Below are 12,821 nucleotides of genomic sequence, written 5' to 3'. Positions count from 1 at the left end.
GCCCTGTGTCAGGCTCTGCACTGGGCGTGGAGCCTGCTTAAGATTCTCTCTCTTTGGGGCGCCTGAGTGGCTCAGTTGGTTAAGTGACTGCCTTCGGCTCAGGTCATGATCCTGGAGTCCCAGAATCGAGTCCTGCATTAGGCTCCCTGCTCAGTGGAGTCTGCTTCTCCCTCTGACCCTCCCCCCTCTCATGCTCCTTCTCTCTCTCAAATAAATAAATAAAATCTTTAAAAAAACCAAACAAACAAAAAAACAAGGAAGACAAGGACTGTCTCCTCCAAGACTTTCCCCCAACCCTGCTTACCCTCAATCTTTATGTCCCAGCCCTCAGCCCTGGCAGGCCACGTTCCATCCATCTGGAACCACTGCGGCTCCCAGAGTGGCCATGCAGCATGTACCTTGTCTCTGACCTTGGTACTTGCTCTTCCCTCTCCCCCCAGCTACCAAGCAGCTCCTCCTCCAGGTAGGCCTTTCTTGACCACCCCACTGTGCGTCCCCTTACAGCCCTTAGCCCACACAGCTATTGTCCTGTCTCCTTGCCAAGGTCCCAACTGGACTAGGAACTTCTCAAGGGCGCGAGCCACATCGTATTCATCTCAGCATCCCCTATAGTAACTAGCACAGTGTTAGGCACACAGTAGGTGCTCAATAAATGTTTGTTGGATAAATGGATGAATGCAGGGCCAGCCAGTTATTGGCACAATGCTGGAACTCACACCTATGTCTCTGAAGCCCTAGCCCTCTCCAAGATTTTATAATGAGATGTATTTATCTTCAAAGAAGCTTGAGAACATACCAAAATCACAGAAAGACTTCCTACCCAGAGCTCTGTTCATAAACAACTATCTGTCTCCAAATTTAGGAGTGACGCAAAAAATCTCAAAGCCCAAACAAGGTCATCTGCGGGCTCAAACAGGTATTGGCCGGGCCGGGGCGTCTGTAGGGGTGAAGGGAGGAAACCAGAGCCGGCGCTTTCCTTGCCTGGGTGCCCACCTTCAACAGGGCTCAGGGCTAAGCTCTGCCCGGAGCATCCCCCTGGCCCGCGCGGCGCCCTCTAGTGGCCACAGCGCTCCCCGGAAGGCGGAGAACTGCGCAGGGGGCGAGCGCCCTGCGACCACCCACATCCCGCCCTCCACCCCACCCCCGCCCCCATGCCCAGCCTCCCGGCGTTTGAATCCTGGGTCTTAGGAGGGCTCGCTCCTGCCAAGAACCGGGCTTGACTGCTTTTTGAGCTGCATTGGTCTGAGTTGATAAGGGCAGGCGTCGCCGGAGCCAGGAAACACGGGAGCAAATCCCTGCTTTGCCACTTGGCGGCGCTGTGGCCGTGTGGTCACCCAACCCCGGGCGCAGAGGGGAGCGGCCCACCTACCTGGCAGGGCCCTTAGTGAGGGGAGGTGCTCTAGTCAGGGTTTGGCATCCAGCAGCGCTCAATAAACCTCAGATCTTATGGCACAGGGCCTGGCCCCGAGGCTAGTGAATGCCTCACGTACGCCACGCATGCCACATGCTATTAAAGTATTCGTGCATGGGAGCAGAACCGCAAGCGCAGCGGGTGACATGGGCCTCCGGTGGGTGGGTGCTTGGTGGGAGGGAAACGCCTGGATGGGGCCAGAATCAACCTGGGTGGACTGAGGCACAAAAAGACCCGCAAAGCCATCTGAGATGCTGGACTCTCTTCCCCCTAGGGAAAGCGTCCAGGAGGACAGCTCCCATCCTGGGCAACCGACAAGCCAATGCTGGAAGCCACAGCGGGTCCCTGGCTGGGGATCGGGGGTTGGGGGGGGGTGGTGCGGGAAGAGCCACACCAAACCCCCAAGACAGGTCTCCTGCACGTTTCCAGTGTTCTAGACTCTCGCTTTCACATCGGGTAGCCCTGGGCAACAGGTGCTACTGAGCACTGGAAATGCGGCTATTGCAAATCCTGGAACTGATTTTTAAATTCAATTTTATTTTATTTCATTAAAATTTAAAGACTGACGCCCAATTTAGTTATTGGGAAACTTTTAAGTACATCTGGAGCAATTTGAGATGTGAATCTCCTTTTTCAACTATGAATTTCATGAAATCTAAATACAGATCAAGTATTTTGGATAAAAATTTAGTGTCTAAATCAAGCTGTTAGTGTAAAAGTCTCATAGGATTTCAAAGATGCAAACTGTCTCATTACAAATGTTTTATATTTAAGTGGAAATAATACTATTTTGGACACACTGGGCTAAATAAAATATATTATTAAAATTAGTTCCATCTGTTTTATTTTTTTCCTAATGTGGCTACTAGAAAATCTAAACCTACATATGTGCCTGGTGTTAGATTTCTCTTAGGTGGGGCTGGTCTAGACCTACCCAGAGGTCTTGTTCCCTCTGACCTCCCATCCGGGCCTGGCCCTGTTCTCTGGTGCTGGCACAGGGCTGACCAACCCAGACTGAGGGGCAGAGGCTAACGCTGAGACCCCCTCCTGCCAGGGAGCAAGGGGCTCAGAGTGGCTGCCCTGGCAGCTAGTGGTTCTGGAATGGGCAATATCCCTGGGATGGCAGGTGGTTAGGGTAGTCAAGAGTTGGGGCAATGATCTGAGAAGCCCTCATTAACCAGCGAGGAAAAGAAGAAATGCAGGGCAGGAAGACAAGAGACCCAGTGTTCATAACCAGGACTCAAAATGCGGGCTTGGTCACAAGGACTAAGTGCCTAACTGCTCCGAATAAGTGCAGAACAGGACAGCAACAAGCCTGAATTAAGACTTAACATTGAACTCCTACCTGAGGGTCTCTGAATTTCACCAGTCAGGTGAAAGGCAAAAATTCCTGCCCTTGCAGCAGGAGTCCCGGTCAGGGAGCTCAGGGAGGAAGGCAGCCAGGGCTCTCGCCCTTGCCAAAGCCCTGGACCCACAGTGGCCCCAGTGCCCGGGCCAACTTTGGACCTGAGCAATTCCACACCCTGGTCCCTTTGGAATCTCTGTGAACCACGGCATGACCCAGTGAGTAGCCTCTGATTCTGCTCCCAGTTAGGCAGCCCCAAGTATAAGGCAACCTGAGGACTCTGGCTCAGGGGGCCAAAAGCATCTGGAAAATTCATGCAGGATCCTGGTCATCCACCCTGCCTTGTACCTTGTTTCCTTTGAACTCTGAGATTACACCAGCAATGGTGTGTCTCAATCCTCGATCCACTAACACACAAGACCAGGTCAGGAGGGGGTTGTGCAGTCCGTGGGTACAAAACAAAAGGCTCTCTCCACTGCACTGGTTACGTTTGCCATCCAAACAGGACAAAGTGCAGGTCTCGCGACCACGGGAAACCAGCCCCGCAGCATGGTGCTGCTACCCTTTGAAGTTTAGACTGCTATCAGGTTAACACGGCTGTCATCGACTTTTCCCGTGAGCTTGGGTCCTGGGTTCTCTGCTGGGGATAAGAGGGGCTTGTTGAGAGCATATTGGTTTGGGGGCCTTGACCCTTGGCCTCTTTGCAAGTTTGCCCTGTTCCTGGTTTGACGACTGAAGGACTCCTCTTGCGTGGTGAGTCTTGGAGACAAATACTTTGAGAGGAGAGAAACCAAGATACAAATATTATAGGGGCACCTGGGTGGCTCAGTCGGTTGGGCATCTGCCTTCGGCTCAGGTCATGATCCCAGGGTCCTGGGATCGAGCCCTGCATCGGGCTCCCTGCTCCACAGGAGGCCTGCTTCTCCCTCTCCCACTCCCCCTGCTTGTGTTCCCTCTCTCGCTGTGTCTCTCTCTGTCAAATAAATAAATAAAATCTTTAAAAAAAAAAAAAAAAGAAAAAGATACAAATATTATAAAGGGCTCTCTGAGACTTAGAGAAAGGCCATTTTGTCTCGTTAAACATGCTCATATGTGCACACGAACGCACACATCCTGTTGAACACCGAGCCAAATGCTATCTTTGAAAAAATCTCTTTTCAAACATTTACTTTCCAGCTACATGTTTTCCAATCCCAGCCGATTGGGTTGTGGAGATGTCAGCAGGGCTGGAAGGCTTTCAGGCCAAACTATTCCTGAGGTTCCCCCTTTTGCCCAGGCGCCCTGCCCCCAAGGGCCCCTGTGAGCAACGCTTTATGAGAATAAAGGGAGAGATCCGTTCTGGTTTTGATAGACAGCAATGAGGTACTGTTTGGTTTTATTAGATATAAGGAATTATTGAGTCAAGTCAGAAACAGCACAACTACTGCCATATTAGAAGGATTAATACCCACCAGCCCAGACTGTGACTTGACCGGAGGCCCTCACCAGTGGCTCCTGGTATCACTGACCTAACCCAGGGCCTCTATTCGCAGACAGGCCCACCACAATCTTCATGCCTTATAGGAGTCCTTGGGGAAGAGACCTACCACCAAGGTCATCCCTTCCGGCCCCTAACTCTTGTGTCTGCTAGAAAATACCAACTAGATTATTCCTAAAAAGATCGCACATAGCCATGTGTCAAGAAAGCCAACCGGGGCCCCAGAGAATCTCAGTCCTGTGTTTCCCGGTTGCGAAGCAGAACACAAATCTCAGGAAAGACCTTCTCTCTTCAGCTAGTCACCAGAGACACTGAAAATAATGAAAAAGTTATATGTAATCCACTCTTTACCCCACAGGCTTGCAAACTCGAATGTCCACTGGGACCAGGCAGGTGGCATTGTATGAGTGAAGTAAAGTAGAGAGGTGGATTAGATGGGTGGGAAGGGGGCTCCAATCAGGGGAGGGGGGTTGCAGCGAACTGGACATGATGGCATGCCCCATCCTCCACCCAGAAAGCTAGCTTTTTTATGTGCAATCTCTCAAGTTTCAAATATTGGCAACAAATACAAAAGGTTTTTAAACACAGTAGAGGCCGTGCCTTGTAACTTCTGCCTTAGAGAATTTCCTACCTTAATAAAAGCTCCCCCCCCCACCAAATAATACAACTCTGACCCAATTATTACAAAGAAATTAACAGAGAAATAGAAAAATATAGCAGCTTCGAAAACACCAGTCTCCCCATTTTAAAACAAAATCAACGGTAATTCATTGAATTCGCTCTCGTGTAGGAGGTCAGCTGGGTCTACCTATTGGTGAGACAGCTTTGCATTATTAAAATGACACCTGCTGCTAACCAACCCCAAATACGATGTCACCCTGCCTGCCCTCACGCTATCCCCATGAGGCAGAGAAGGGACAGAGTTAGGCTGCTTATTATGAAGAATAAATTGAAGCACAGAGCCAGGAGGGACCCTCCTTGATATCACACAGCCCCTCAGCCACAGGTTTCCAATTCCACATTTTGGTACCAGAGATGAAAGCCGAAGTAACTATTGGAAGGTATGCAGCACCTTGTAGAACCCTGGGCAGACAGTAGCCCAGCTGCATGTCTGCCGAGCAAATCGTGCATGAAGGAATGAATTTAGCTACTTCCCTTAGATAGTGCTTCCTACCAGGGAAAATCAGGAGCTGCTCTCGCCATTCCAAAGACTTCATTTCTCCAGGGGCAGGCGAGGAAGGCAAGGGAGTTAATGCAGAGTTCCTTCTACGAGTGAACAGATGGCTCTCCTGGCTTTTAAGGGAACATCATCAACCCTGTCTGACTCATAAACAGAGGAAAAAGGATTCAGGAACTTGGCACCTCTGGGCTGGGTCTGCTTTGACCTTGGACAAGGGCCTGAGATCGAAAGAAAGTCCCATGTCCTTGTAATCCATACTCCTACCTTTCTTGTTTGGTGCCATGAGCACTTCCCAGCATCCTTATTTTCAAAGGATTTGGCATAGGAAGTCAATGTCAACATGAAGAAAGGGAGCATGCAAAGCAGGTGGCTGTCTTGGCTCTGACCCAATAGGCCCCTGGGGCAGCAGTGTAGTCTTTATGCTGGCTTGCTCTGGGAGCCAAGGTCCCAGGAAGCCCAACCCTCTCTGCTGGGGGCGGGGGTCACACACTTCCTAGAATTTCACAGGGAAAAGGGATTGGCTCATCCAGTTTCTCGAAGGAGCCATGATGGGCAATTTGGGTGGAACAAGTCTTTGCTGTTGGAGATTGTCCCGTATGTTGTGAGAAACGCACTAAGTGCCAGGGGCACCTCATAGTCACAGTAACCGCCCCCCCCCCCCCAAAACACACTCTCACACTCACCCACACAAGTTTCTATTGCTGCCTGGAACGGCAGCCTAGCTCTTGGTTGAGAGCCCCTGGGCTTGTGTTTGAGAAACACAAACACTTGTCTGTTTCACAAACACAAGCCCCTAAAAGTTCAATGACATGTCCAAGGCCACCCCCCCCTCCCCGATCTGATGACTTCTGGTCCAGAGTCCTTTCCAGATGCACTTGAAATGATGGATGCTAATGCAAACACACCATGGGCTGCCACAGAACCATAGACCCTCAAAGAAGACAGCCATCTGTCCCAATGAGTAGGAAAACTGCAGTACAGAAAGACCAAATAACCTCACTGTGATCAGAGAGGGAGCAAATGTGAGGTGGGGGGCAGGTTCCAGGAAAATAAGTTTTCCTAGCTGGTTCAACGCAGCAGTCCCCTTACAGGTGGGGCCTTTGAAGCTACCACCATTCCAAGGTCAACATGGAGGCAAGGGGGCTCAGTGAGAAGGAGCCAGTCCCCAGCGTGCAGGTTAGAGCGCGGGTAGCCCAGCCGTCCAGCCTTCATCTCGAATCTCCAACGGGATCTGCAGGAGTATGGACCAGTCCATCACAGGCTCTCGGCCCCTTCCCGGGGTCCTCACAGTCTCCGTTGGGACATATGGCTGTCAGTACCAGCTTCTCCTCAGGGTCCTGGAGGTGATCTGGAACACAAGAGAAGGAACCACCCAACCAGAAGGTCAAGTTTAAGAGTGAGTAAGCCAGGAATGAAAGGGGGGGAAGTTGGCCCCAGTAAATATCTACTTAAAAACCACAGTAAAATACATATCGAGAACCTTAAAAACGTACATACCCTTTGACCCAGCAATTCCACTTCTAGGATTTTATCCTAAGGAAATAATTAGGAATAATTAGTGGAACTGCCATCTTGCTACCAGCCCAAGGATGAAATGACACGGAGGGTGGCCCAGCAGAGAGAAGGAATGAACCTGGGTCCTCAATGGGGTCACTGGGCCCCAGAATCAATCAGCTCTGAAGCTGACTCTACCTGTAGACTATCTTTTAGGTGAGATACTGAATGCTCTTGCTGTTATCTATGTCAGCTTGAGTCATGGTTTCTCTACCTGCAGCTGAAAGCATCCTAAGCTATTTGATGTCCAAAGAAGAGACTGGTTGAGTTAACCATGGCTCACCCACATGATGCGATACAGGCATTAAAAATGATGCATAATCCCTGCTGAGCAGGGAGTCTGCTTCTTCCTCTCCCTCTGCTCCTAGCTCCTGCTCATGCAGTCTCTTGCTCAAGTAAATAAATAAAATCTTCAAAAAAAAAGCATAAAATTCCATAGAACTAAACACACACAGAGACACACACAGACACACACACAAATACAAGTGAAACTGGGGGAATCTTAGTAAGATCTGTGGATTGTTTCAATGCCAATATTCCAGCTGTGATATTATCCTATAGTTTTGCAAGATGCTACCAGTGGGAGAAACTGGGCCAAGCGTACACAGGATCTCTCTGTATGATTTCTTACAACTGCATGTGAATCTACAATTACTTACCATTCCCCTGGAAGAGAAAAGAGGTTACTGATAATGTAATTACTGCCATGGAATATTGCACACTCACAATCTGTTATTGTGAAGGAAGCAGATTCCAAAAGAGTACGTATAAATGTCTGTCTGTATAATCTCATATTTATTATGTATAAATGCATATGCATAGTCTATGAATGCAATTTTAATTTTAATACATTCACTTCTACATGAGATTAAATAATTTGTTATACGATACAGGGATGCCTGGCTGGCTTAGTCCGAAGAGCATTCAATTCTTTTTTTTTTTTTTTAAGATTTTATTTATTTATTTGTCAGAGAGAGAGATGGGGCAGAAGCAGGGGGAGAGGTGGGCAGAGGGAGAGGCAGGCTCCCTGCTGAGCAAGAACCTCGATGCTGGACTTGATCACAGGACCCTGAGATTGTGACCTGAGGCGAAGGCAGATGCTTAACCGACTGAGCCACCCAGGCTACCCGAGCATGCAACTCTTGATCTCGGGGTCGTGAGTTTGAGCCCCACGTGGGGTGTAGAGATTAAATAAATAAAACTTTAAAAAAATTGTTATATGCTACAGAGAGGGGAGTTATCCAAGATTTATGTAAAATTATGTATGATTCCTTTGCTTTATTATTTTTTCCCTTTGGTTTCCAGAAATATCCAAAACGACGATGGAGAGACTGAAGTTAACATTTTTGCAATGGAATGCTTTAAATACCTAATGCATTTGGCAGATGATTCATGTATTATATAAAAGCGTATTTATTACAATTTAAATAGCACAAGGAGATATACAGCTAGGTAGACAGACAGATGGGCAGAATGGTCTATGCCAAAATACAGATGATAATTACTTTTGAGGGATGGGAGTAAGCAAATGATTTTCATACTTGTTTTCCTTTCTCAAATTTTTTGAGCTTTCACCCGTGATAGGCAGAATTCTAAGACAACCCTTAAGATTTCCACCCCTCGGTGTACTCATCCTGTATAATCACCTCCTTTCAGTGCAGGTGGAATCTGTGACTAGGATGGGATGGTCACTCCCTTGGATCAGGGCACCATAGAGGACAACAGTGTGAGTTCCTCCTGTGGTTGAGTGACATAATCGGAGACCAGAAAAGTCTCCTGCTACTTGAAGCAGCAGCTGCTGTGTTGGGAGAGACGTGTAGAGGGATGGCTGTCAGAGCTGAGAAGGCTCCCAGCTGACGGCCACCAAGAAGGCAGCAGAGAAGTGAATTCTGCCCACAACCACGTGAGTGCGAAGGACTTAGCTCCAGAAAGGAATGCAGCCTGGCCGACCCTGTGATGCGGCTTAGTGAGGCCCTGCCCAGACTCCTGACCCATGGAAATCGTGAAGAATTAATGCGTGCTGTTTTAAGCCACCGAGTTTGTGGTAACGTCTTACATGCCGAAGGAAGGCTGACACCTCGCCTAATGATTTTTTCAAACATAAGGGACACAAGAAAAGTGTGTTTTAAAACACTGCGCATTGTTTCTGTAACAGAGCGTGCTGTTGGGTACACGTTGGCGCTGTGGGACACATACATTCAGCTGCTTACAACTTACTCCCCCAGTACTTTCTAGCTCTCTCACAACAGCCTCAGCAGGTGCTCCTGTGGACTTCGAAGAACTGTGTTTCCCCCCCTTCTCCCTTTAGCGGCCTGAGGATCCTACCCTAGAAAAGGCTTCTGGCTAAGTTCCTTCCTCTTCATTCCCAAACTGCCAGTGTTGGGTCCAGGCTGCCCATTGTCCCTCCTAGGACTAGACAGTCCCCTCCTAACTGGCTCTGCCTCTAGTATCTCCCTGCTCCACAGTCTTGTCACCTCTCCAAAACGCCCCTAATCTGGACACCCCTGCTCAGAAATGGTCAGCAGCTCACTATTTCCGAGAGACTTGGGTCTAGGGTCCCGATTTGGTCCCAGCTCTCCTCCTCAGCCCTCCCAGTCTCCTGTACCTCACCGCCCCCCCACCCGCACTCCTAACAGGGGCTCCTTTTCTGAGCATGACATCATGCCCTCAAGCCTTCGTTCATACTGCTTCCTCTCCAAGGCTTCCCATTTCTGCCTAGGACAATCTCTAACCCTTAGCTCTGATGTCACGTGTTCCTGATGCTCCCTGGATCCTCAGGGGAAGATGGAATGCATCTGGCTCCAAGCACCCCACCGTGCATATGGCAGACACCTGCCTTCCAGCCCTGCCCACACCAACTGCATTCATTAGTGAGAGATCCATGGGGCTAGGGCCCTACTGGGGGGCCCGTGTGCCTGTTGCCCGGTGGCAGGAGCACCTCACATCACTCACCTCCATGCTCTGCACATGGCAAATGCTCCACGGATGTTGGTCAACTCTATCCCTCAGGTCCCTGTGTGCACAGGACCAACCCCATAATCCCAAGCACCTGGCCCTCAGAAGGCCAGGAAGACAGCACACTCACCCTGAGCTGGGTCACCGGGGGAGATGGCATCTGGATCCTTCCCCCGGCTCCAGGGACCCCAGGAAAAGCACGCCAGCAGTGCCGGGAGGCCCGGTCTCTCCCAGGGTCCTGCTGCTAAGAAGAACACAAAGTCCCAGATGCCGCAGGTGAGCATGTTTGACAGGACTGAGATTTTCTGTTCGGCAAACCAAGAGCCTCAATTATCAACTGCCCTGGTTTCAACCGTTTGATTAAAAAAACAAAGATTCTGGGGGCGCCTGGGTGGCTCAGTCGTTAAGCGGCTGCCTTCGGCTCGGGTCATGATCCCGGAGTCCTGGGATCGAGCCCCACATTGGGCTCCCTGCTCGGCGGGAAGCCTGCTTCTCCCTCCCCCACTCCCCCTGCTTGTGTTCCCGCTCTCGCTGTCTCTGTCTCTGTCAAATAAATTAAAAAAAAAAAGATTCTGGGGGTGCCTGGGTGGCTCAGCTGATTAAGTGTCTGCCTTCGGCTCAGGTCACGGTCTCAGGGTCCTGGGATTGAGCCCCAACTCTTTAGCAAGAAGGGAAGGCTGGAGGGCTTGGAGGGCAGCAGGTGCTGGGAAGGTGGGGTCAGGAAGGGATCTGGGAGTGCAAAGAACAATCCTGCATCCCTCAGCTTTGCCAGATCCAGCTATACTTAGTGTATGTTAATCCTGAGACCCTGAAAAGCTCTTGTAAAACCTTCCGAACCGGATGCTGATGGCGGTAGTTACCCAGGCTGGGAAAAGACCCTCACTCCCCTCCCTACGCTTCAGGAGGACGTGGAGAGAAACGCAGCAGTGGGTGCACAACCAGAGTGCGTAGCCAAGAAGGATTAGAAAATTCCGGGCCCTCAGTCCCCACACCCTTTCCCCACACTCAGAGTCTTGGCATCTATTCCTATGACCCCATGGCGCATCCCTAGCTGCACAGGGTCCTAGAAGCTCCTGGCACCGCCAAACCCCCGGTCCCAGTTCTGTTCCCCTTTCCACCTTGAAACTTGGGCCTCCTGAGGCTTTCTCACCTCCTCTCCCTCCCCCCCCAGCTCCCAGCCGAGTCCAACCCTCTCTCCACCAACTTTCCTGCCTTGAGCTGGTCTGCTCGGCTTTCCCAAGCCCCTGCGTCTCTTATGCTCTCTGGATCCTTCGGAACAGACTGGACCCCCTGCCCAGGGCCAGCTTCACGCTAGCTGGAAGGCCTAGCGCTAGGCACCTCCCCTCTCTGGGCCTCAGTTTACTGTGGTGCACAAGGAGTGAAGCTGACCCAAAGAGTTTCAACTTGGGGGCCTCCCCCCGACCCCAGCCGCCCACCGCCCGCGCCCTCCCGGGCCTCGTAGTCTCACCTGGTCGCGCGGGCCCGGCGGCTTGTAGCGCCCTGCAGGCGGCCGCCTGGACGGCCAGGCTGGAGGCCGGGTGGCCTGGGCAGTAGGCGGCCGCCTGCACCGGGCCCCCCGCCTGGCGGCCGAACACTGCGCGCAGCAGCGCCTCCAGGAGCCGCAACCCCGGCGCCACCGCGTCCTCGGGCCCGGCGTCGGCCACCAGCACCCCGACCAGCGCCGCCCCGGCCCGCCGGCGGCCGCGCACATCCCGCAGCATCTCCCGCAAGCGGCGCCGCGGCTCGCGGGCGGTCAGCGAGGACGCGCGGCACAGCACGAAGACGAGCGGCGAGCGGATGGCGCGCGCCCCCGCCGTCCCGGGCGCCCTCTGCGCCCCCGGCGCCCCGGCCCCCGCGCCGCCCGCCTTGCCGGCGGCTTGCTCGGGAGGGAACACGGCCCGGGCGAAGTCCCGCAGCAGCGCGCGGCTCTGCTCGCGCTCCCACAGCTCGCCCACCAGCAGCACCTGCCCGCGGCCGCCCGCCGCCTCCACCAGCGCCTGGAAGGGCGGCTGTGCCGGGCGCGCGGGCCGCGCCGCCAGTTCCTCCAGCTCGCGCTCCATGCTCGTCGCCGCTCGTCCTCTGCGGCCGCCCGGGCCCGGCGGCGCCGGCTGCGCGCCTCTCGGGGCGCCGGCGCTGGGGCCCGGGAGGACACGCCCCCGAGGGCCAAGCCCCGCCCGACTCCCGGCCCGCGGGCCGGGCGCGGCTGGGCGGGGGCCTGGGGCTTTCCCCGCAAGCGCCCTGAGGGTGGCTCCTCCCGCAGACCTTGTGGCGGACGCGGGGACACCGGCCGTCCATCCGTTCGTCCATCCATCTATCCATCCATCCATGCGCCGGTTCCGTCATCCATTCAACAAACACTTGTTGAGCACCTACTAGGTGCAGGGCAGCCAAAGGTGAAGGAAGACAGAAACTTACCATGTGAACAAGTTAGGTCGGTTTGAGACCCGGAGCAGATACTCCTGGGGAGTCCGTGTAGTTTGGGGACCGGAACTTCTTGCCGGGGGGAGCCTGCCTCTAACTGTGCTGCTTTGGAATGTGGGTGGGAGGCACCGGAAAAGGGAATGCAGAGAAGGGGGTCGGGAGGTGAGAAAAGAGGGGAAGCAGGGATTCCTTCTCTTAACTTCTGACACTTAATTCACCTTTTGGGCTTTCAGCATTTAACAAAGGCTAATCGAGGGCTCATTATTTCCACAAATACTTATTACCCTGGGCACTGGGGGGTGAAAACCAAGAAGACAGCATTACTCCCTGTAGAGCAGAAAACTTAGGAAGGCAGATGTGGGCACTGATGGTGCTCGGATCTGGGGTGGGGGTGGTGTAGGGGGTGACAAGAGGATGTCAGTAGGCCAGGTTAGAAGCAGAGATGCGTTTCCTTTAAGTCTAAGGGTCTAGGTCAGCT

General features: G+C 52.6%; 1 protein-coding gene across 1 annotated transcript; it reads right to left on the bottom strand.

Moving 5' to 3' along the window:
- Positions 1-6,361: 6,361 nt before the first annotated feature.
- C3H2orf72 (chromosome 3 C2orf72 homolog) lies at positions 6,362-11,982 on the bottom strand. The gene is made up of 3 exons (XM_021690349.1): positions 11,391-11,982; positions 10,053-10,166; positions 6,362-6,761 (listed from the first exon to the last, which is right to left on the bottom strand). Exons 1-3 carry the CDS (start codon positions 11,980-11,982, stop codon positions 6,622-6,624), a joined length of 846 nt encoding a protein of 281 aa, XP_021546024.1. The 3' UTR covers positions 6,362-6,621.
- Positions 11,983-12,821: the final 839 nt, after the last annotated feature.

The sequence above is a fragment of the Neomonachus schauinslandi genome, chromosome 3 (assembly GCF_002201575.2).
Source record: "Neomonachus schauinslandi chromosome 3, ASM220157v2, whole genome shotgun sequence".
Classification (NCBI taxonomy): domain Eukaryota; kingdom Metazoa; phylum Chordata; class Mammalia; order Carnivora; family Phocidae; genus Neomonachus; species Neomonachus schauinslandi.
The sequence above is the reverse complement of the archived record's forward strand: the minus strand, read 5'-3'. Positions and strand labels throughout refer to the sequence as shown.

Bases quoted from the DNA above. Each gene is read 5' to 3' on its own strand.
- C3H2orf72 (XM_021690349.1), bottom strand. From the start codon at position 11,982: ATGGAGCGCGAGCTGGAGGAACTGGCGGCGCGGCCCGCGCGCCCGGCA. The intron at 10,167-11,390 runs GTGAGACTACGA...TGTTCTTCTTAG, and splicing joins CGCCGGGCCCGCGCGACCAG to CAGCAGGACCCTGGGAGAGA. The intron at 6,762-10,052 runs GTGAGTGTGCTG...CTTGTGTTCCAG, and splicing joins CCCCGGTGACCCAGCTCAGG to ATCACCTCCAGGACCCTGAG.